Genomic DNA, 25034 nt, shown 5'->3' on the forward strand with positions numbered 1-25034 from the left:
AAGCTAACACAGTATGAAAAAGTTGTGTAAAATAAAATAAGTACTATAACTAACATTAATGTATATAAAGCTATGTGGTACATAATAGTAAATTATACTAACAGTTGTACTTATTATTATTTTACATTACAGTAATCTAATAATGTATATGCTAGTGTGTAGGTATGCTATACCTGTTTTCCGTTCAGGTTGACGAAATGCTCCGCTACGCACCGGTCCACCGCATCTTCATCCTCGAAGCTGAGAAAGCCAAATCCTGTCGTCCAAACGTGACAGTATATCAAAAATTGCCCCATACATTTATACAATAAATACATTTTTTTTTCTTTTTTTTTTAATAATAACCCCGACTCCTGAATTTGTATCCTCGTATTATACTATCAACGTTACAATTTTTTCTTTGTACATTTTTGTTTGTACAAAACTGGTCCGTTACATCTAATTAATTACTTTTGTTGCATCAATGATAATGGTAGTCGTTAGTTTTAATTTGGTATATTTTTAATAATTTATAAATAATACTTATTACATGTAATTTTAATACCAATAAAAACATGCACCTTCTAAAATTTGTGAGTACTTATTATTACTATTCACCTTATATGTTCATAAAGCTTAAAATACTTAATCTAAAAAATTAATGATGGCTGATTTAAAGAAGCTTTTTAACTACATTCCTCTTAAATTGTAAAACGAACGGAAATTATACGTTCAAAACTATACAATATCAACATAATGTCGTTTAAACTTATGTGTTATATTAACAAACATGTTATATTCCTTCCATAAAAACTTTTAATAATCATAATTAACAGAAACTCTTGAAACATTAAACGAGTAAATATTTGTCAAATGCATGTCATTGAAACTTTAATTGTACAAAACAATCGATACTGTTAAAAAAAAACAAGATGCTTGGAAGAAAGTTTGGTCGAACTTGTTGAGCACACTGACTTCTTGAATGCAGCCACCAAATATGAATAAATATTCAAAGAAAAAAGAAATAGAATCTGTCACAGTAAACATGGATATCTACTAAATGTTTAATCATAAGGATACCAATGTTAAGGCAAAAATTTGTTTGTTTACTAAAAAGCCACTGAAATTAATATTATCCTAATTTATGTAAAGATATAGTAATTATAAACTGTAGTCTAATATTTAAGATTAATTTTTTATATAATATATACCAGTTAAGGATAAGTATAATTAAATGAGATTATTAATCAATGGATAAGATAATAGATGGATAATATCTAATAAAAATAGGATTTACAACATATCTTACTAGTAACTTAACTTCGACTTAAGTTATGTACATTTAACTTATGTACTTAATATTCTATTCTTAACAAAACTTAGCCAAAAATCACAATATGTATAAATACATGTAATGTAATTTAATGTAACATAAAGTACCTTAATGTTCTTTAAGGTAAGACAAGGCGAATTATTGAGAGTAGCAAAGTAGGATAAGAATGCTACATAAATAACCATGTATAATGCATATAAGTTTCAATGTATGGAGAGGACCTTAAAGTATTTCATAACTCTATGTCAAAAACAAACAATATTAATTAAGAAGTCTATGAATCAGGATGTATTAATTATAATTATTAAGGGAAACAAGAGCAGGGTCGTTAAAAAAAAGGGTAATCAAGCAAAGGAAGTCCAATGACCATTTATTATTCACTGGCCTAAGCATAGAAACATATTCACCGTTTGACTAATTACCTGCTAATTCTAATATTCATATTTAACCTTTATATTAATAATTGGATCAAATTTTAATATTGTACTTTAAATGGGTGTGCTGCATTCAAGTCAGAATTTTTGATTCTATATATACAAAATATTATGGTTTGTGCATACTGTACAATACATGCATTATTTTTTGTATAATGCTCGTCATAACAGGCTACTTGTGTTATGGTATCAGGGGTATATTTATTTCAAGAATTCTGACTATATTCCTGATCACGAAATAAACAAAATGACAAAAATAACCAACTATAAATTTACGAATTATTGTTTTTTGTAGTTTCCATACTAAATAAAAAAAAATATATAATAACATATAGGAGAATGTATACCATGGTTTTTAATGGATTATTATTCTGTATTATTTAAAGTACCAAATTTATTTCTATGGAAACTACTTCAAACAATACTAGTGTGTGTAAATAAATATTTTATAATGTACTCACCCCTTGATTTCTTCTTTTCTTGATCATACATTATGACAACTTCCATAACCTTGCCAAAACGAGTAAAGAAAGACCTTAAATCTGTCTCTGTCACGTTGCTTGGTAAGCCACCGAGAAAAACTTTTGGAAAGCCTCCGCTACGCTTTGGCTTTTGTTGAGTACGTGGATTACAGGGTTTAGGATCGATCTGTAACCCAAAAAATAAATAACACTTTAAATGTTTTACTATTTCCTTATGTATTGAAATGGTGATACTTGTTAATCTTAAAACAAATGCTTACCGTGCGTCCATCAAGTTGATGGGGTCCATTCTGAAGAACCAAAGGGACATTAGCTGGATCACTAAATGTTACAAATCCAAACCCACGACTGCGACCAGACTCACTGTTTTTCATAACAACACAATCAATTACTTCGCCATAACGGCCAAAGTAACGCTGAAGATTTTCTTGTGTTGTCTCCCAGGACAAACCGCCAACAAACAGCTTTCTATAACATAAACATGTAACCAATTATGATTAACATGAATATAGAGACTAAGATTACATAACTGATACCATTTATGAATATTTATTCTGTAATTGATGCACTATATTTTTTCAATACAATTTTCTTTAAAATAAATTTAACTGAAACAATTGATCAAAAATTTTATTTAATATTGCGTGTAAAAAGAATACTAAGAAAGCGTAAAAATCAATAAGTGCAAGTTAACGTGATATTAAATGGGAAACAAAATATTTTGAATGAAAAAATCATTTTTTATTCATGAAAAGCGCAAAAATTACATTTACAAACTAACACGAGATATAAGCTTCAGCCGTACAAACTTAATAATGCGCATAACGCTTCGTAACATATTTTTCATCCTAACAGTAGCGTAAATTTACGTAAAAGTTGACGTATACGCAAATACCTGCCCATATTTGCAGTTAAATAAGCGCGTGCGGGTAGAAAATCTAGGCAACGAGGGAGTATATCAAAATGCACTCTGATCTTTCAGAATATAGAACATAAAAATAGAGAATCTAAAGCCGAAAGATGCATCGAGCAACGATGCAGTAGCGTACTTTCATGGTGAAATAAATCGAAAAATCTATAATTTTTGTCATTCGACGTTACTTTATTTTCATGTAAATAGGTTTCCTCGAAAACTAATGGATCGTTTGCCGGATCAAAGGAGCCGGGCACACGAGTCAAGCACCGTGCAAAGAACCGGCATCGATGAATTATTCCCCCCTCGCGAGAAAAACTACACATTCAAACGTTCGTTGCTCTAGGGGGGAAAAAGGTTGGCCTCGCGTTCGTATTGTGGGATTTCCACAATAAGCGAGATTCGATGACGTTTTACGACATGCGGATAAGCGATTAGCCCAAAGATCAAGCGAACATCGAAGGAGAAGCAAAAGATACGAGCTAACTGCAACGCGCAAATGGAGTTCCCACGCAATAAACTCGACGGCCCGTGAACGCGTCCCGATCGAATTTCTCGCGTGTAAAACCGTCCACAAACGGCTGCCTATACGCAATTTGTACTCACCCCTTTTCGTCGTCGTCCATTTCGGTCTTCACTCTCATAATATTTCACTTAAAACTACGAGAATGTTGTTAGTATTAGGGCGCGAATGGGAATATGGCACGATGCTTAGCGCGGACGAGGGTAATGGCTCCCCACAATGAACGCGACGTCGAGAACAGAATGTAAACGTAACGAAGCGACTCGCGTCACTTCCGCCGACTGACTAGTCAAATCAGCAACCGTGAACGGTCGCAACTCAGGTACGAAGATAGAAAAACCTGGGGCCCCTGATCAGGCAAGAACTATAACTATCTACGTTATTTTTTATTTAACATTATACACGCTACACAAATATGTTTAGTTTTATACGAATGATGTTTATTCAATGAAGTAGAAACGTTATTTTCATAGTTATAAGATTGCAATATTATTGAAATTCATAATTCGTGCTCCTTGATTCATGATGCATTATTAATAAGTTTCATACCGATACGGTCCTGGGATTGATATCGCATATTGTCAGTGTGTCTAATTCTCAAGCAAACAATTGATAAAACACTTGACAATAATTTTTTCCTTGTAATATGAGAGATTGAATGGAATATACACGTAAGTCAATATATTAGTTGAATACAGTAGTGCGTATGGGTCAACGATCTGTCGTCACATAGCTGATTCCCGCCATTTTGTTCTGAGATTGGCGGCAAGATTTAAATGATTTGTTATCCGACTTCGAAAGCACATTGCTAACTCAAATAATAATCTTTCCATTTCGTTGGGAAAACGTGGATCTTTGCAAACAAACGAATTCCTGCGGGGCAAAATATCCCACGCTTATCATAAATTCCTAATCTTGTTAAAGAAAAGAACAAAGTAATCATTTTCTTCTTACATACAACGCAATTTTCTAACTGTTGCATAATGCATAAGAACCACCACATTGTGCAATGTATTAGTCTTTCTACCGGTAATAATTTCATAAGGCACTCATGTAGAACGATGGAAGACATTAAGTCTACGTAATTTTAGACGTTATTACCGTGAAGTTTAATTGAACACGGTTTGCTGAATTTGGATGCAAAATACGAAGACGTGGCAGTATTAATATTGCAGGAAACATGACGTATGTATACTTTCGTTAACACGTTGACTGCCATGGCGGTCACTGGTGGCCGGCGTTTCAAATCTACGTGTCTTTAAAACACTTATTATAGATTCGTCTTAATACTTGTAAACTTTTTAATAATGCCATTGACATATCCTCAGATAACTGGTATGACAGTAAAAATGTTAATAAATTCGATTGTTATAGAAATCTAATTTTTGTAATTAACAGGCATAAGATCATATTATTATGAGAATAATTTAATCGTGAATATACTTTTTTTCTTTATGTTTAAACTATTCACGCTATACAGAAATCCTCTTATCTGATAAAATTGCGATAAAAGAAACTCGTACAATTGAATGTTCGTCGGGAACTTATATTAAAAATAATTTCTCCGTAAGGAAATTGACGCGATTTTAGGCGAAATTTTAACCGTTAGGTACACGAACAACGAAAGTCTGTTCCCAGTTCCTTTTTCACGTGAGTCAACAAGTCGTCTGCATCCTTGTGTTCCCCCATATGTTGTCAGCGATGACTGACTTTCCGAGACGCTATAAACCGTGCACATTGTCGAGAAATCCTACCGGGGATGCGTTCCAAACGAAAATCATCACATGTGTAGAATTCTAGGGATTAGTTCGTCCGTTTTCTCCGTCTTTCCGGCCAATGGATTTCCTCGAGCAGCTAAAAATAAGATTATTTAACATGCCCCGCCTTTAGTAGACTTCGCCTACTTCGACTGAATCATCCATCGAGCTAAATCAATTTCACCGAAAATTAACGTAGTACAAGCCCAGAAATATCCTATCCAGCCGCCTGTATCGTATACTATTAATACTGGACTACAATTGGATTTGAGTTTTTCATTGCGAACACATAACGTTCTCGACTCTAGGATTCTACCCATCGTCAGAATATTTGATAAGATCCAAAAGGCAAATATATAGTCTTAAGAAGAAAAAAAAAAGCACAAACAAAGAATATAATTTATGGAGCGATTCTATAAGCCGAGTTGAAAAGAAAAATCAAGAATGACGAAATTGAAATTGTCTACTGAAAGAAGGTTTTGTTATTTTAAATTGAAAAATCTCGAGTCAGAGGTCAATGATTCGAGTCGCGACCCACCCGATGCGATATTTAGCTTGTCGTTCTGGCATTTTTCAAGCACACCTACGTCGCTCCTTCGCGTCTTAATCCGATCGTTCCGGTCGAACAAGGATCGAGCGTGGCATACGGGAGATAATATTAAACTCACGAAGCGTAAAGGTAGTTCAATTCACTTCTATTTCGACGGAAGTTCCTGCTTTGCGAACGATAGGCCGCACCGTGTCAGCTTCGACTGTTCTTACTGTTTATCCAACGTACAATAACGTTTACGTTTACCGCATTTTGTAGCACACGCGAAGATCGCGCACACTGTTCTCCGTATGTTTATTGTACGTTACATACGTGTCTCGTTGCACAATACCCTAACGACACACATACTTGCGTACACATCGTGCTTCTCTTTGCGCTTGCCCGGGCAAACACGTGTGCGCCGCTATCAGCCTCTAACATGCTGTGCAACAACCAAATCACGGACAATCAACCGTACTTGTCTAGCTAATTAAACGATATCGAATGTAATTGACTAGACGCGATACAAAGTACTCGTTGAAAAGAAAAGCAAACACTTCTACCTTATCTTCAATGGTTCGTGACAATTTTTTTTCACGCACCCATCTTGATTAATGGCGTTCAGTTTATACCCGTATCTAATATTTTGAAAAATTAATTGTAATCCTTAATAACATACAAGTTCGATACGGTTTGATCGATCAAATTTTCCCTCCCAAGATTGCAAAGCAATCCAACAGATAAGAATATTTTTAGAAGGTCACGAGATCTATGTTTAAACCATGTGTGTGCACGTACTACGATACGTGTTTGCTCCGAAATTTAAGTAATCTATATCGATAATCCGTCGTCGATTAAAAATAGAAACGTCCTAGCTCCGTTCAGACCAAACAGTTCACGACGATCGATTCTCGATGCTCGGACCGTACAACGCGTTGCAAATAAAATGACTTTACGGTTCGTTTCGTGTTGCGGCCCCTTCGTTGTGCATATCTAAACACGAATGCTCGCAAAAGACGATATCCATTTGTCGAAATTCCAGACGCTTCGAGGAAATGACAAAAGGAAAAACTTTCGCAGCGTTTCATCGAGTCCGATCCCAAACACTCCCAAAATACTTTGACGCTAACGTACGTATGAAATATTAGGCGTTGTTTTCTTTTTTATTTTCACTGAGTTATGCGTGTACTCTGAAACTTCAAAGCTGCGAGCGAGGATTTTACCGCGAGTAAAAAAAGATACAGAATCTTTTCGTAAACTGTACCGCGAGCTTGAGAACATCAGAAACCGTCTCTGTCGTCGGAAACAAAATCAAACCGATGTCTGTAAACGTTCTATTTTTATCGGATGTTTAAAGGTTTGAGGAGGTGCAAAACCGAGTACAACCAATTTGTTATCAAGAATTTAAAGAATGCAAATAAACATTATAAGGCTTCAGAAAATTATTAATTTGTCGTCTGTTCGAAATAGTAGTGAAATGTAGTTTACAACCTACTAAAAAAGAATCAATTTTTTTAGGGTTCTGGGATAAAATACCTCCTTAAAGGGGGATTCTCGTGAAACAGCGTTAAAATTAAAAATTTCCTTCTTTTTCGTAAAGAATTAAGAGTTCTATTGTACTAGACTTTTAGGGACACGAAGAGAGATCCTTAAACTATACGAAAATATTTTTTCATAGTTGATGTACAGTGTAGCATCCATCATAGAAATCAGAACGGAACAAACGAAAATTTTTCTTAAAGCTGGTTGGTTTCCACTGATACTGAACCGATTTTAATTAGTCAGCTGTGTTTAACGACTATATCCGTCATGCATAAAGTTTAGTTACCATTTGCTATTTAAATTGTAATTTTAGCTAAAACTGAAATATACTTTAAAGGTCGAAATGAAATAAAACAAACAAATAAAAAGTATAAATAATTTAATGTTTCGCGTTTGAGCGGTAAACATTTTCCAGGATTACATACCGGGCAGTTCAACAACAAATAATCCTTCACGAAGATGTACACTTTGTTATAAAAAAAAAATTAGGAAAGAATCGCGGTATTAGTATTCGATGTGCAAAGTGCCACTGAGTATGAGTAAATATCAGTAATAAAATTTTTCATTTTTGATCCAATATTTTAAGAGCGTCGCTTACTCTGTTTGACGACTGTATCCGTGATGAAAGAGGTCGCCACAGCTAATTGGTTAAGTAAAAAGTATAAAAAATTGATAAAAACTATACTATTTTGAAGACAAAATTTTTTTTTGGTGTAGAAATTTTTTCTGTTACACGAGAATCCCCCTTTGATGGATTGTTGGGCGCACATGCATTTGGAAATCTCGAGGAATCTAGCGAGCAGACGCGACTGCTGCTGAGGACGGCCAGAAAAGGGTCGAATCGGAGGTGGTCGAAGGTTGCCGAGGTCAGGAGCGTGGCGCGAAGCCTGCGTATCGGCTTGTTCCCTCCGTATCCGAACGAGAAGTTTCGCCGCTCTCGTGGAGGAGCTTAGTATACCCCAGCGAGCCGATCAGGCTGCCTGTAGCTCCGGCTGGCCGACTGCTTGGCCGATTGCTCGACTGCTAGCCGGCCCCCGGTGTCTCGTACTCGTTCAGTTGTCGTCCCAACATCCTCCTCGCAACGCGTACGCGACCAGTGCCGCTTCGTGTCGGAGTCGTTCCACGTTTCTCTCGTCACCTCCTCGTTTACGGTTTCTGTCATGCGGTGGAGGGCGCAAATGGGTCGTTGCTTTTTTCGCCGCTAACCCAAACCCACGTGCACGCCGAACACGACCGAATACGACGAGGCAAATCGTCGGCGCGCCGACAGTTTCAGTTCTCAGAAAAGTTTCGTTCTCCTCGACGGATAAAAAGAAGTATCAGGAATCGTTGGTAATTAAATCCGGTGAAAGTTTTCTCGTGAAAAAGTGCGATCGTGTGAGAAAGTCTCGTGGATGATACCGAGCTGGACGAAGAGACTCCGAATTTCGAGGGGCCGTCAATGTGAGTAACCGACTCTCCGAATCGTTTAGGGAAGACGATTGTGCCACGGAGGACATTTCGTTTGGAAGCTTAGCCACCGCGAAATAACATCCGTTCAACCGTGAACCGTGGGGGGATCGTTCCATGAACCGTGAGCGTTTCGTTATCATCGTGCTGGAACTAGAAAAGTCGATGACTCTTTCGAGACTTCTACCGGTTGATTGAACAGCTTGACTTCGAGTCCAGTCACGACCACCGGGGCGACTCTGTTAAACGTGTCTATGCCCCGACGATCACCGCCTTGGTCTCGACGTCTATGGGAACAATTAGCGGAGGCCCCGTTCCTTGTTACAGCTTCTAATGGCTCGGCTCCGCTGTTATAGCTCGGTCTTTCGAAAATACGATCGAACACGAATCGACAACCGCGACGAATCTGAGAGCAACGCGTATCTGTCCGGACGAACGGTTCGCGAAACGCGTGCAAATTCATCGGGGAATAATTTCGATCGATCCAGTTCCGCGAATGTACTTCGCAATCGTAACAGAAAATAACACAAATATCAAGTGAAATGGAAAAGAATTTAAAGAATGTAAGAAACGTAATTTTTTTAAAGAAACAGTCGTTGACATTTGGTCTATCGATAGTAATTTGTACGCTGAATACGAACATTCTACGCTACCGGATGTAGTGGATACTCCAATAACATTCCAACATACTTTTTCGTCGGTTCACGTTCGCATACCGACAAAATATGAAATATAAACGTCGCTTAATCGAAATATACAAAGTAAAAACATTGTAATTTTCATCTTTCGCTCGTTATTCGAGAACAATGTCTCTAGATGACATAACGTTATATATAACTTCTGGAGAAACGATATAGACGAAGTGAAGTTATAAAACCTGAAACTCGTGGTAATTAAGACTCGTTAATGTCGTACGTGTTGTAATAGTAAATCATACGTTCGTACATGTCTAATTTCATCTAGATACACATATAAACATCCAAATAGGATTGCGAACGACTACCGAAACACTACGTGTGTTTTGTAATAAAAAGATTACCACTATTATCATTTACGTTACGGAATTTTAATTAAATTCTAACTTAACGGAATATAAATATCCTGTTTGCTTCGAATAATCGAAAACTCGGGAGGTAGTTGGAGACTGGAACGAATTCTAGGTAATATCGGTGTCGGAGCAATCTCCTTTACTATAGTTAGGCGAGGTTCGAGACCAGAGGAAACAGTAATTCAGGGTCTGAGTGTTCCTCTTATACGTTTATTATTGTATAACGTTTCATTCCTCTTCGGGAACTTGTACGGATTCGAAGAAACATACGTAGATGTACAATGCGATAAATATTTCAATCAATTAAGTAGTGAGAGTAAACGGAAGTGAACCAAGCTTACGCTAGATAAAGGAGCAAAGAGCAATTATAAAAACATAAAAAGCGATGATGCTAAATTAACTATATACAAAATTCATTCGTCTAAAAGGGGTTCAACAATTATTTTCCGAAACTTCGTTAAAAACTTTAACGCGTTATTATTTAGGGAATCATATTCCCTAAATTGGCATCTAGGATGACACAAAAAGTAATTTACTGATTTCTCCGGTGATCGAACCTAGTTGTGAGTGTCCAGAACGTATGATCGGTAGTGCAAGTAGCGAAAATCTTCGTGAAATTTTTGTATGAAAGTAAACTTTGCGACACACAGGTTGGTAACCAATGTTCCAACGGTATGGAATATACAAATATGCAAAGTGTCGTATCATTTTGTCCCGCACTGTAGCTACCCGTTGCATCACAAACGTAATTTCCACGTCGAAGACCGGTGCATCGACACTCGACTTTCACGAAGTTCACGTAAGTCGATGAACCGCGTTTCCAGCTTATCGTTGCTTATCGTCGCGAGCATATCCTGATCTTCCTTGCCGTAATGAACTAGACGTCGTGGCCTGCCGAAGAAACTAGCCAAGATCCGAAGCTTGACTTTCGGCTCAAACCGGTTCTCCCGCCATCCGTACGTTCTCGTTCCTGCACGTCACATCGAATCCTTTAACGGGACGAACAGCGGGAATTTCGTGGATTCGTGGATCCGAACCGCGTAATCGCGATTGTAAACACCGTCGATGCATCGTGCTTTCACCCGTTTAATCCCAAAACTAATCGTACTCGATATAAAAAAAATAATTCTAAAATATAAATTTGTCCCTCGACTTCTCGATGAATCGATTGCAAATACTAGAAAATAATATTAAAACGTACATTATCAAGCTTTAGAATTAAACGTTAGTAACTTCCAGAGCACTGGTAACGGTATCGATGCGAATTTCCTCCGAAAAAAAAAGAAATCCGCGATTTATCAGTTTTATCCGGCAACGCGAACCAACGGAGAAGAAATTACGAGTACGTGGCGCGAAGTTCGTCACGGTCTCGAAATTATCTCCGAGGTGAATTAGTTTTTCGTAGCATTTCTCGTACCGATAAGATTAACGGTGCTAACGGAGCATCAAATTCACGTTGGTATCGCGTTTCGCCGAACGTACTTGCAGAGATCATTTTTATTAAAGCGTGGATTTTAACGGGAATCCTCTTGCCTCTACGATCGCGGGAGGATTGTGGGAACGGAAACGAGGGCGCGAATAACAACCAGGTACAATCAACGATGGCCATCAACGATCTTGCGTGTTGAACAAAAGCAATCAATCTACAGATAACGAGAAAATTCTTTCTCTTTAATTAAACCATCGGGTACTAACCCGCCACGGTCTGAAACATTTTTGATATTCCGTTCCGTCAGGGCGCGATTTGAATTATGTTCCGAGTATCGTTCAAATGAGACAGCTAGTTAGCGGATTAATCTTTCGAACGATACATTTTCCGTCGAGGGGAGACGCGTGATGGCTTGAAATCCAATAACTGCCCGCATTCGGATATGCATATCAGCATGCCTGGAACCGGTTTCGCCAAGGGACAATTCTTTGTCTACGCCGATTTAGGGGAATGCGTCTCGTCCAACCGCGTAGAAGACCATGGTCCGAGGGAAACGTACGTTCCTTGCGTTATCGTGCTCGAAGATTAGCTGTTGCGACATTGCGATACAATTTCTACGAATTCCTTACGATATCGTTGTAACTGGAAAGATTGTTACGGAAATATTTTAATGGGGGCTCTTGACGAAGTGGAAAACGCGGACCGTGGAAGTATCGTTCAAGAGACTGGGGAACATTGAATTTGATTCGCGACACGTGGAGTGTGGATTCCGTCGCACAGTCTGCGGGGAAATAACAGAACCATGCGGTTGATTCGCCGAGAACGTTTTATAACGGCGCTAGGTTCTCATTTTATGGGCACGTTCTTGTATTCGTCACGCGTACTGGGACCTTCTTGCGCCGCACAGACCCCGTACTGTTCACGCGGGAAAAAAGAAACGTTCCGCTCACCGGGTCAAATCAGTGACACGAAAGGCATTTAACGTCAGAACTGTGGAATTTCGAATCGTTTTGAACATTATTCTGGTCCAAAAGGTTTCGAATATCTTGATCGTTCTTGAAGTCTTGGTCAATCTTGAAGTCTTGATTGATCTTGATTGGACTTGAACGTCTCGGATGGTCTTTTAAAGTCTTCGTCGATGTCGAAGTCTTGCTGGGCCTTGGAACTGTTAATAAATCTACTATGAAGATAATTTCTAATCTCTACTTGCTCTACTTTGGTGTAAAAAAAGGGCAGCTCCAATATTTAAATTCAAATTTAATACAAATATTAGTTGACTATAAATTTATAACGTATTTAAAATTCTTGATTTTGATTTTTGTTGATATTAGAATATACACGTCCCGATGAAGCGTTTATCTAAAAAATGAATCTCTTTTTATGCAATCTAGTTCCAAGAACTTTGGTACCAGGACTTTGTTATCGTTCTTATCGCAAAAAAAGAGCGTTCCGCCCTCGCAAGTCAAATAATTGAGTGGACTCGTCCCACACGCGTGTGCCATTCGACGTTTTCAATTGAAACGCAGTAATCCGACTCGTCCCTATAAGTTTTGCCACTCGACGTGACGAGCATTTTGATCGTCCATCAATTCCCGACGAACGAATCAATTTGTTGACATTGCGTTCGAACTGTAATAAAATACTTAATAAATCGGAGCGACGATCAAAAAAACGAGAGAAAAAAATCGTTGGATCTTAATTGCTGACGTTCGTTTCACTCTCGCTGTTTAGCACGTGCGCGACCTCAATCCTTGGAGGAGGCACTTGAACATATTGATCGTATCAATTTTGGTACGCGAATCGCCGATTGCCAAGTGTACACGTTATCAAACAGTTCCCGATGTTCCTTTCAGATTAACATGGACGTTCGATTTGTCAGCATCTCGGGCACCCATGAAGCGTTGACGGAATTCGCGAAAATGCAGTCGACGGAATTGAGAAAAGGATTCGATGTAAGTTTCACTATTAAAATTCTTATTTCCTCATTGTGTGTTCGTGGGACGGTAGAATCTGGACAATGGGTCACTCTAATAGTTGTACATTTGTTGGATTTTTATTTCATTGCATAATCGATGCCGGAGTAAAAATAAATGGCTGACCAAACAACGGTCAGCTTTGTGGTCTTGCCGTCAGCGATAAAAAACATTCGTTCGTTTGCTCTTTAAATGGCAAACAAACGCTGACCAAAGTCCGTGAATACGGAAAGAGCGTCTTTTGAAACCTCTCAAATATCAATTCAGTCTCGAATGCCTCTTCGACTTTCGAAATCGGTCAGGAGATTCGGAGGACAGTGTCCATTGACTTTCGATCGCTCGTAGATCCTTAACGCGTTGGCTACCAAGATGGCCACTGATGACCTGACGTTTTAAGTTTTTAATGGTACTTTGAACGTTTACAACTGATTAACCCTTCGTTAGTCATGCGGATGACATGTGACACCCGTCTCTACAGTTCTCTTTATAGTTCTAAAACGGCTCGAGTTAGCGTCGTCTACAAGGAAACTTTTTACATAGTTTTGAGGTCGTTCACAAATTACGTCACGCTTTTACAAGAAGCCGCCAACTTTTAGCCCTCAATTGCAATTAACCCTCAAAAAGTATTAGAAACTACGAGGTTATGGGAGAATAATTCTAAACACTAAACAATGATATCAAATATCAAATTGGAGTCTCAACTTTATCACAGATTTCTGTAGAACAGTGAAAATTATCAAGAAATAAAGTGAAATTACTCATTAGTTATTATTACTCATTATCTGATATTGTGTGAAGAAAATTGTCAAGAAATAAAGTGAAATTACTCGTTGGCAATTAGCTTTACTCAAAATTCGATATTCTTCCATATTTTGATATAAAAAATATAGTATTCTATTTAAAAAAACAAAATTGACCTTCAAATCTCCGAAACACCACATATAAAAAAAAAAACATTTTGGAAGTTATAGAGGTGCACAAGTTGCGTGGACGACCCTGTATATGGAAGGTATGTCTTTACTAGTTCTCTATATGAGGTCTGTAAGCTGACTAAACAGTCCTATCGATGCACCCACCGAAATGACATAAAAATGCGACGCTGTTCAAAACTCTTATATCACCCCCTAATAAATACTTGGTTCCTAGAACCTGCGTTCGAAGATTAATTTTTGTATTAAACTAACTGCGTATGAAACTCAACGAAAAGCAAATATAATACTTCACAGAAGTAAATATAGTAAAAAATAACTAATTAGTCGACCTCGTAACACAAGTGTCTGCTTGTTAAATGAAAATATGAAGCACCAAGCTGTCTCCGTATAATCTGACATCGATTGCTCGTCGTATAGGGGTCCCTTTGCATTAGAATTCCCTTCCCTCCCACTTAATGCAAAATCTTCCATACAAAGTGTTGACGATCAACAGGTCTGAGCGGAACTGGTGCTCGCCACGGCTAAGGGGAGCAATGGGATCGCCCGTAAATCGTCAGGCAATCGCGCTAATTAGCACGTTGAAATTATCGAAAAAGACGACGGCGAACGTTGGAAAGATGACGATGAATCCAGCCGTAGGTCCAGAGACCCCGGAACAGTACCAATGGAGGAGGTGACGTAGCAGCCAGTGATGCGTAAACGACGTGGATTGGCCAGCGCCGTTCTGGGCCTGTCAGTGGGCCTTCTCCTGGGCTTCCTGATCCAAAGTTACCGGATACTCTCGTCGAACCATCACCAACGTGTCAACATTTACGCATCATCGGTGTCAGGGCCGCGCGTGCTGGCCAAACCGCCGACGCGAAGCGTTCCAAAAATGAACGACGACGAGCAAATAAACAGTTCCACGAGCAGCCTGGTGTTCGTGGGTGTGATGACAGCCGGGAAATACCTTGACACGCGGGCGAAAGCCGTGTACGAGACCTGGGGCAAGGAGCTACCGGGCAAAATAGCGTTCTTCTCGTCCGAGAGCTCCACCGTTCCGGCGAACTGTCCTGATCTGCCTTTGGTACCGTTGCTGCGCGTCGACGACACCTACCCGCCCCAGAAGAAGTCGTTCATGATGCTGCAGTACATGTGGAACAATTACGGCAATCGTTTTGAGTGGTTTCTGAGGGCCGACGACGACGTTTACGTGAGGTCCGACCGTCTGGAGAAATTGTTGCGGTCCGTGGACTCAAGAAGGGCCATGTACATCGGCCAGGCGGGCAGAGGGAACTCCGAGGAATTCGGTCTGCTGTCTCTGGAGTACGACGAGAACTTCTGCATGGGCGGGCCAGGCGTTATTTTGTCCAGGGAGACCCTGAGGAGGATCGTGCCGCACATCAAGTACTGCTTGAGACATTTGTACACCACCCACGAGGACGTCGAATTGGGAAGGTGTGTACAGAAGTACGCCGGCATACCTTGCACCTGGAGCTACGAGGTAATGTTGTTCGTTTGTTCGCTTTTGCTCGAACCCGTGGATCTTGTCGCGCGTCGTTAACTCTATTCTCGAGTCACTTCCACGACCGTGGCCCTACGTTGTCCAGCGGCTCGACGTGTCTCTCTGCCGTTCACATAACATTAAATCTATTTTCGGTCGTCCTCCTTTCTTCTCTCTCCCGGTGCACACACCGCGACACCGTCGACGTACATGGCTCGTGTAATTCGCCGATCGACACGGCCTGACGGTTCATTAGAACGCCGGTTATCCCACAGAACGTAACGCGTCCACCATTGATACTTTCTACGCAGGCACGAATCAAGTGTCTGGGGCCTAGGATCTTGGTTATTCTTGCTCCAAAATATAAAGATTTCACGTTTTAAAATGAAATTTTTTTCTCATCAACGGGACTTGAGAAACGTTATGCCGACCGAGTCGCGGACATTGATGGAATTCTCTTTCGAGATAACAATAACTCGAAGAAAAATTCTATCGAAAGAAGAAATCCGTTTGCGGATACTCGACCATCTTGCCCAGGTTCCATTCGTAGGCAATTGTTTCATCGTATGTTTTACCGATTTAGTAATCGTTGAAATAATTTAGTCGTTTACAAGGGAAGCACTCGACTTGTCCCCCTCCGATCTTAACCTACTTCTGCCGGGTGGTAGATTACAGATCTCTGTTGCTACGTGTACGACGGTGTTTTCCAAAGGGAAGGAGGAAAAGAACATTGTATTTCGTAGGAGTATATTTTTCTTGCGCCAAGCTTTCACCTTAAATAATATTTATGTGAAATTGGTACGGAGTAATTAGAGCTAATATTTAGCGCGTAGCAACAGGGTAACAGCGATCTGTCGTTCGAAAAAAGTAAGTTGAAATCGGAGGGGAACAGGTTCGGTGCTTCCCTCGTTAGTTCCAAGCAGTACAATGTTAGCGCGTTTAAAGCGAGCTCGGCATGATACATATTACAGGTTTAAATACGTAAGCTACGCATCTGCATCATATACAGGGTACGCTATCATTGGGTTAACTCGGAAGGTACAATGCACAGATGAGGATGTTAGTCGTTAAGTACAAGCGAATAGTACCCTGCTAACCCAGTGGCCAGATCGAGTCATTCTCCTCCATCTTGACACTCACCGTTAGGTCGAACCGCTTAAGTAACAATTTGCAGCACGAACTACTTGAATCTTTGTGCTGCTCCTTGCAATAATTTAATCGAACTGCACGGTTACGCTCAACGTTGCGCGACGTTCCGTGCATTATTATGTCACGCTGTTGGCGGCGGCATCGACAGAAACACGATCCAATAAAACTCTTTTCCATCCTGTTTGCCTGTTCAAACAAAAAGCCTTACGCTGGATTGAGGAAATCCTTATCAAAGAAACGAAAACAATTCGCTGAAAAAAAAAGAATAATCCTTTAGTTTCGGATCCATAAAGCTTGCTCGATGTAAACTTATTTACGCAAATACGTACTCGAAGACATTTATAGTAATGTAAAATAAGTAGTAAATATAATTTTTAAGATACGATTCTCCAAGAGGGGGAATTATCGCCCCTTAACTTAATAATCTTCGCGAGCTGTGCGATCGAAAAGAAATCGTGACCTTCGGAAAGTTTCGCGATCAATTTTGCGCAGCGAAGCCTTGCGATCGTAGATGCCAGGTATCGCTGATTGCACGCGAACAGCTCCGTTGAAAGGTAAAATGCACGGATGAGGATGTTACTCGTTAGATTTGAACAAATCGTAGCGTGCCAGCCTACTGACAGTACGTTCGTTCTCGTCTTGACACTCGACGTAAGGTCGAAACACTTGATAGCCTATTCGTACGACATGCAATAACTACGAAGCATTTGTTCTGGACTTTTCGTACGTTCACCGATTAATTCGTCGATCGATCCACGGAACTAATCTACTTCCTGGAAATCACCGTGGTCGCTTTTCAGAATACACAATGACCCACACAGATTCTGACGTTTCAATCTTGCGGAAAGTCGACCAATCGTCTTGTTCTATTCAATTATTAAATAGATGTAAAATTCAACGAAGCTGCTTTCCAATTCCCAGACACGAGCGAATAACAGAAAAGGAACATCGACGCGAATGGTCTCGGAACACGACCGAGTTAACCTGAGAGATGTAATACTAGAATAATTCTCTGTAACAGGAGACCACCACACCCAGTCTCACGGGTTGATTAACACTCGTTCTGCAACCCAGTGTTTCAATAAGACGCAGCCTCACGTTCTTCAGCAATAATTATTATCGACCGTGCACCGACAGGAAGTTCATACTTTAACCTTAACTCCGGTTTTGTTTGTGCTAATTGCCATCTGGCCGGGCTCGTTCGCACGTCCCTTCGAGACTCGTTAATTCGATAACTCGAAACGCGCTCGCGAAAACACCACGATGGAAAATCGAGGCCGCGGGGTCATCTCGATCCCTTTTTCGGGCATTCGATCAAACGCATTCTACGCGTAACGCCTCGACAAACAGGTTCCCCGACACTTTCGAGTCATTAATAATACATTTTTGTCTCGTTCGACGAGCTCTACCGTCCAGCCACGTATCGATAGTGTTGTATCATTATTTCTGATTATTCATTAGTATGTACACGCAGAGCCCAACGACTGAATACACTCCGCTCGATTGCATAGTCATCTGAGAAAATCAACTTGGCAGCTAAGCCAATGAGTCTCCTACAAGCCATGCGTTCGATTCGTTGGCAACGAATTTTCAATTATGAAATATAGAAGACGTTCTTTGAGTAAATATATCAAAATTTCATGGAACATCGTATTAAAGTTTCGCGATAATAACGGCATAAAATTGTTATCGCGAATGCAAACGTTTTAAAATGATCTTAAGAGAGAACAGTCCGTGATGACAGTCCGTCTATTTCTGTCCCTTTAATCTTAATTGCAGCTGGCAATATTGGACGCTTTCGCTGTTACAGATGCAGTCCATTCTGTATCATAACAGCAGCGGTGCACAGGCGTTCACCGGAAACCTGAAGAAAAAAGAGGTTCACCACGCCATCACTTTGCATCCTGTTAAAAACCCGCCGCACATGTACAGGCTGCACAATTACATGAGGGTTGGTAGCCACGTTACCTGTACTCGTTCCGATTATGCAACAGATTACGTTTCCGTTGCAGGGACTTCGGATACAGGATCTGCAGCAAGAGAGACTCAATCTTCACAGGGACATTTACACCATGGCCAAACAGTTAGGAATTAGAGTCGAGGATCTAAAGAATTTCGAGATCGCGAAAGGCGTTCCCCTGTTTCCCGTCAACCCTCACTCGAAAGAATATCCCGGTGACACGGAAATACTAGGTAAACTTTTCCAGAACTTATAAAAAATAATTTGCTTTCGATATCTAGAAAAATATAACCCTAATAATCTTTTCTTCCAACAGTAACCGAAGTTAACGATTGTTTAACCTAGTTCGCGACTTTATATCTTCGGTTCTATCGATCGTACAGTTTCCCACGGCCTCATTTTTCTTGTTATAGTTTGAGGAATGTCCTCCGCATTTTTCCGATCCGAGGCGCGAGAAAAGTTTCACGACGTTTTTCATTTTTCTAAACAATACCCCACGTACCAGCTTTTGCTATCTGACCACAAATGCATTAGGTCATCGCGTAATGTTTCTTATCTCGCTTAAATAAACACTGGAATCTCATCGATTTGTAGAAACCTCTCGACAGTCGACAGCGTGCGTTCGTAGCAATAAGATCCATAGTTTTCATACCAAATGGAATTTTAATATACTATATGCATTTAAAAAAATATTCGTGAAGCGTGTATCAAACGTGTTTTAAATTTACAAAAGGTGGTTTCCATATATCCTAAATGTCTTTTCTCCATTTTTGGAGGAGCAAGTGGTTCGATTGTGCGTCACGTGGATCGTTACGCACCGTTCGCGAATAGTGCACCGTAAGTGAAAAAGATGGAAATGAGTAGAATCATGATCGAAATCCTGATCGTCCCGACTGATGGGCTGAAACGAATCGTGTCGTGCCTCCGTTTCAGCATCGCCGCGTCAGTCCGGCGATCAATTCGCACGAACTAATCATCCTAAGTGGCTCTATTAATAACGCACATCCACGGAAACGATTCAAATGCTTATCGCAAGGACGAGATTAAGTAACCGCGCGATCAAGCTTTTCTTTCCTCGACGAAGCAGCAGAAAAAAAAGACTCTCGAATTTCAACCCCTTGTCGTAACCATTTAATTACAAGTAAAACCAAACGATATTTAATTTTCTGTAAATTTGTTCGTACGCTCGACGCTCGTAAAAAGTGAATAAATTTGTTATTGCTCGATCCGATTGGTTATCTTCAGCTCTAGAATAATCTCTACCCTGTATACTGATATGCAAGTACAAATTATGGGAATGTAACGGCCACGTTTGCTTTCATTTGCGTCTGAACCGGAAATTGCGATGAATTTTACAGGTGTTCCAGAAGGACTTCGGTCGTTCAAACCGAGGAGCAGCGACGAGGTAATTCCCTGGGACTTTCTTTCGAGGTCGGAGTACAGCCTGACGGATTCCAATCCCAGGAGAAGAATTCACAGCGATATAAGGGAGGGCCTGGAGGACATCAGGAGAGAAGTGATGGCCTCCATAAACGCTTGCTCACGACAACGCGGCAGAGTCGTGGAGGAAAGGTCGGCTCTATACGGGTACAGAAGAGTGGATTCTTACGGCGCTGACACGATACTGGATCTTCTGCTAGTGTACCGGAAGTACAGAGGCAGAAAGGTCACGCTGCCCGTCAGGAGACACGTTTATCTGCATCAACACTTCACCGGTACCTTTTACGTTTCTAAACGATCCTTCGCGTTTCTCGGAATGCTTTTTCTCCGCTATGCCTTTTATATCCTCGTCGTCGACCCGTTCTAAGCACTTTCCTAATCCTCAGTGGTTTCCTTGTATCGTTATCGCGGCGTTGGCTTGAGGCGACGTATCGAAAATTCTCGTGATCCGGAGGTGGTCGTGACGTATAATTTTGCGATAACCTGCGCATAATTTATCTTTTCTCTAACTCGCAGGACTGGAAATACGAGAAACGGTGAACGGAAAGGAAATCGATGCCCGAAGCGACCGACGAAGCGACAAGTCTTTACACAACATATTCAGCGGCGGTTTCTTGAACCTGAATTTCAACTCCGTGTCGGAGGATCCGGTCGCTGGCAAGATCGTCCATTTCATTCTACCATTGGCGGGAAGGTACGAGGTTTTCCAACGTTTCCTGCAAAGCTACGAGGAGATCTGTCTGACCAGCGGCGAGAAGACCACGCTGTTGGTCGTTCTCTATCCTCACAAAACGGAAAACTCGTACAACAAGACGATCAATCTGATCGAGGAGATCAAATACAAGTATCGTAGCGCCAGTATCGATATCCTGCCGATCGACGGAACGTTCTCTAGGGCCAAGGCCCTAAATCTCGGCGTTTCGAGACTGAACAACGACGATCTGATGTTCTTCGTCGACGTAGACATCGTGTTCACCGGTTCTGCGCTTTACAGAATACGCGCGAACACTCTGCTAGGCAGACAGATGTATTTCCCGGTGGTGTTCAGCCAATACGATCCGCGGATTGTTCGTAGGATCGCAAGAAATCGCGACACGTTCGACATAGACGAAACGACCGGTTATTGGAGACAGTTCGGTTTCGGTATCGTCTCCCTGTACAAGCAGGATTACAAAACCGTGGGTGGTTTCGATCTGTCCATTCATGGATGGGGCAAGGAGGACGTGGACTTCTTCGAGAGGGTGGTCAAATCCAACGTGAAGATCTTCAGGGCGGCCGACAAGAATCTGATTCACGTTTATCACGAGGTGGAGTGCAGCAAGGACCTCTCGGACACCCAGCTGTCCATGTGCATGGGCACCAAGGCTGACACTTACGCGGGGATAGAGATGTTGGCCAAAATGATTTACGAGGACCCGAACGTCCTGCGATTTGCCAAAGCCAGACGAGCGAACATGACGAACGCGGCCGGTTGAGAAATTATTTTGCGTTGACTGCCCATTGAACAGCCATTTTTTAGATTCTTTTAGTCTACTTCGAAACCCCTACCAGATTCATAAGATTCCCTAATTGCGTTTAAAGAAAATAATTAGGAAATATTTTCAATGGCGTACATAAAATTCTAATCCTCGAATCTGGAACGTTTGTTAATCCGCAGTCAACGCGTTAAAGTCGAAAGTATGTTTCTGAGAGCGCCAGAACGTCCGTTAGCTAGAACATTTTGTAAATACACGGGTGTGATTACGATTCTTTTTTACGCGAAAGTGCCGTGCAAGCAGCGGATATTAAAAAACAAAGATCAACGCGAAATCACCAAAGCCATTGCCGTATGAGTTTGACACTTTAATGGCCGCGCAGAAGCTTCCGTTACTATTTCTAAATTTATTAATTTGAAACATCTATCTATACCGACATTATAAACCAAAGTGAGGCAGGCGAAGATGCTAGGAATATTAGTATAAGGAATTATAAGTGTTGGTATACCATAATAAGCACGCGATATAAAATCTGAATCTTGACAAACGTAATAAATCAAATGGACGATGAAACGGTGAAATCACTTACGCGTGACAGCGGCCGTGAAAGTGTTAATACCGCAATTACGTTCGTACCGCGACTTTCCTATATCGATAGAACGGAACGCAAACCTGAGATTTAATTTAACGAGTAATGAAAACGATATTTAATTAAACGGATATTAAGTTCCCGAATTGCGTGAGCAACGATCATGCTATCCTTGTAAGAATGTAATTATCGATAGGCGGGGTGTTAAGATATTAGAACTGGAAATACAAGTTTCACGAAATCGTTTTTGTCGTTTCAGCGATTAACGCCCTGTCTATCGAGTGCAAGATTTTGGCATTATTTACGCTACGAATGTGATGTATCGCTTCCTGAACAAGAGTCGAGGAAATTTTATTTTCAGAATCAAGGAATACCTTGAAAGTTAATTTATATGAACGGATCTAAAATTTCTATTCTTTATTCTGGGATAAAATTTGCCCGACTCTGGGCGCTAAATATTTTTCATTCTCACGACGAAAAGTATATTAATACCTTTTTTTTTTATAAACGAATATTATATTGTAAGGTGAAATACTACGTCTCCGATTTTGGGGACGCTTAAAACCTGCCTAAATGTTACCGGGCGGAAGTAAGAATGCGCGAATGAGTAACTTAAGACAATTTTAAGATGCCAATACTCGTAAGAATGTTCTATTAAACCAGTCGTGTAAGTACATGTGATATTATCGTGCCTTGTATAGATCTTTATTCGTAAATCGAACGTACTGCCTATTTTATCGTATTTGTACCTAAGCGCGTCCAGCTGTGAAAATCTGGCATGCAGGTGCCTAGACTTGCATAATCGTTTATGCAATTCGCATTTCGAGCGGTCGCTAAGATGCTTCGACATTTCATCGGATTCCGAATAAAATTTCTCTATTAAATAAGCAGAGTTGCGTCGATGACTCTGGTCAAACGGTATCCCTGAAACGTTTCGAATCCTTTGTATCGCGACTTTGAAAATTCATCTTTAAAATTTAACTCTCTTACTAAACATCAAATATTACAGAATAACCTATGTAAGACGTTTTTCTCGAATCTTAACTATGCAAATAAATTATCATTTTCTAGAAAAGTATTATTGATTTTGCTCTTCACTGTATATAGTGTTGAAATTTAGTTTGCAACCAAGTAATGGTTGTCTTGTCGTTTCGTTATGGGGCGTAAGAAAACTGACGAGAGTAAAACGGTCGGTGACAATAAGTGTCAAGCTCGTTACTGACCACGCAGCGCTTAGGGAATTATAATTCATCGTCCAAGATGAAGGCCCTCGCATATCGTTCGGCATAAGAGCGCCGAACGGCGCCAGTCGTGTCGCATTTAAGCGCGAATCATCGTCGCGGTCGCGTCTAACGCGAGGCGCTTTTGAACTTCGCGAAGTTCGTCGAAGGCCAAACGGGGTCAAACATGAAACTGTGCCTGGCCGTGTCGATCCTGATCGTCCTCTTAATGGACGACCAGGTCGACGCGAAGATCCTGTCGGAATGCGACGCGGCTCGCGAGCTTCAACGGGCTAAAATCTCGAGATCCCTCATCAGCAACTGGGTTTGCCTGATGGAGAGCGAGAGTGGGTTGAACACCCAGTTGGTCTCTGGCCCGAAGACGGCCTCCAGCTACAGCTACGGCATACTGCAGATCAACAGCGCCAAATGGTGCACCAGAGGACGCCGCGGAGGAATTTGCAACAAACGGTGCGAGGATTTCGCGACCGACGATATCCAGGAGGCCATTGCTTGCGCCAAAATAATCGTAAATCAGGAAGGATTCAAGGCGTGGGACGGATGGCTTAAAAAATGCAAGAACAAACCTCTGCCGAATATTAACGATTGCGAGGGAGTATGACGATCGGTCGAACCTTTTGGGGCAATTATATATCGTGATACGTGTCGGGGATTACAAAAGTGGCCCCAGCAAATAATCTTTAACCTTCTTCGATTGGAATGCACTGTTGACATTTACGTTCGCCCCGACTACTCGGAAAGCCAGTTGCTATGATATTGTAATCGAGTATGAAATGTAAATTTGAATTAATAAATCGATGGTTAAGTGATGCCGTTTGTACAGTTTCGTAATTAAAAAATACCTCCTCTACAGTCGCTCGTTTAGTAATTGTTGACGCATAGAAACCATGTATTTTCCATCGTTTAATTCCGTTTGGCGAATAGTTTTGAACGCGGAAATTTGATTATAATCGACAGCCACGGTTCAACGCAGTTTAAAGTTCACGCGAGTGCGACTTCAACCAGCGCTTCATCAATAAGAATGAATATTTACGAATGTAAGCCATATATTTACGGACGCTTGAAAAATTCTATCGTTATGTACGAAATTGCACAAATTTCGACCTGCTACTGTATGTTAGAAATACATATTTCTTTACATATTGAACGCGTGCGTTTCGTACATTTCCTGGAATGTTAGATAATTGCCCGAACTTCTTGGTAGTTATTTTGCAATTATTCCGACGATTTCTCCATTAGATTTATCGGGTTTTCTACACTGTCAGGCGTCGTTAGCAATGTCTTATCGCACTTTTACCTACGAAGTGGAGAGGGTATTTCTCGCGGTATTTTTTATCAGCTGTGACAGCTTCCAGAGATATTGTACCCGACAAA

General features: G+C 40.6%; 2 protein-coding genes and 1 pseudogene across 8 annotated transcripts in view; 2 read left to right on the plus strand and 1 right to left on the minus strand.

Annotated features, from left to right (window-relative positions):
• Hrb27c (Heterogeneous nuclear ribonucleoprotein at 27C) overlaps positions 1–3888 on the minus strand; it is a 33634-nt gene extending 29746 nt beyond the window's left edge. For all 7 annotated transcript variants that reach the window (XM_076769294.1, XM_076769297.1, XM_076769293.1 and 4 more), the window contains exons 1-4: positions 3748–3888; positions 2489–2696; positions 2208–2394; positions 174–256 (exon numbers count right to left, since the gene is read on the minus strand). In XM_076769294.1, coding sequence (XP_076625409.1) covers positions 174–256; positions 2208–2394; positions 2489–2696; positions 3748–3785 — 516 coding nt within the window. In that variant the 5' untranslated portion in view covers positions 3786–3888. The remainder of the gene's footprint in view (positions 1–173; positions 257–2207; positions 2395–2488; positions 2697–3747) is intronic.
• A 4554-nt stretch (positions 3889–8442) lies between these two features.
• On the plus strand, positions 8443–23587 carry Chsy (Chondroitin sulfate synthase). Its single transcript, XM_076768231.1, has 7 exons — positions 8443–8935; positions 13272–13370; positions 14817–15806; positions 18766–18906; positions 18968–19148; positions 20274–20630; positions 20872–23587. Exons 3-7 carry the CDS (start codon positions 15015–15017, stop codon positions 21828–21830), a joined length of 2430 nt encoding a protein of 809 aa, XP_076624346.1. The 5' UTR covers positions 8443–8935; positions 13272–13370; positions 14817–15014; the 3' UTR covers positions 21831–23587.
• Positions 23588–23707: 120 nt separating this feature from the next.
• LOC143343381 (lysozyme pseudogene) lies at positions 23708–24470 on the plus strand (annotated as a pseudogene).
• The last annotated feature ends 564 nt before the right edge of the window (positions 24471–25034 follow it).

The sequence above is a fragment of the Colletes latitarsis genome, chromosome 7, assembly GCF_051014445.1.
Source record: "Colletes latitarsis isolate SP2378_abdomen chromosome 7, iyColLati1, whole genome shotgun sequence".
Classification (NCBI taxonomy): domain Eukaryota; kingdom Metazoa; phylum Arthropoda; class Insecta; order Hymenoptera; family Colletidae; genus Colletes; species Colletes latitarsis.

Coding starts and splice junctions, on each gene's coding strand:
- Chsy (XM_076768231.1), top strand. CDS start 15,015: ATGCGTAAACGACGTGGATTGGCCAGCGCCGTTCTGGGCCTGTCAGTG. Junction 19,149..20,273: donor CGGTGACACGGAAATACTAG/GTAAACTTTTCC, acceptor TGAATTTTACAG/GTGTTCCAGAAGGACTTCGG. Junction 20,631..20,871: donor TCTGCATCAACACTTCACCG/GTACCTTTTACG, acceptor TCTAACTCGCAG/GACTGGAAATACGAGAAACG.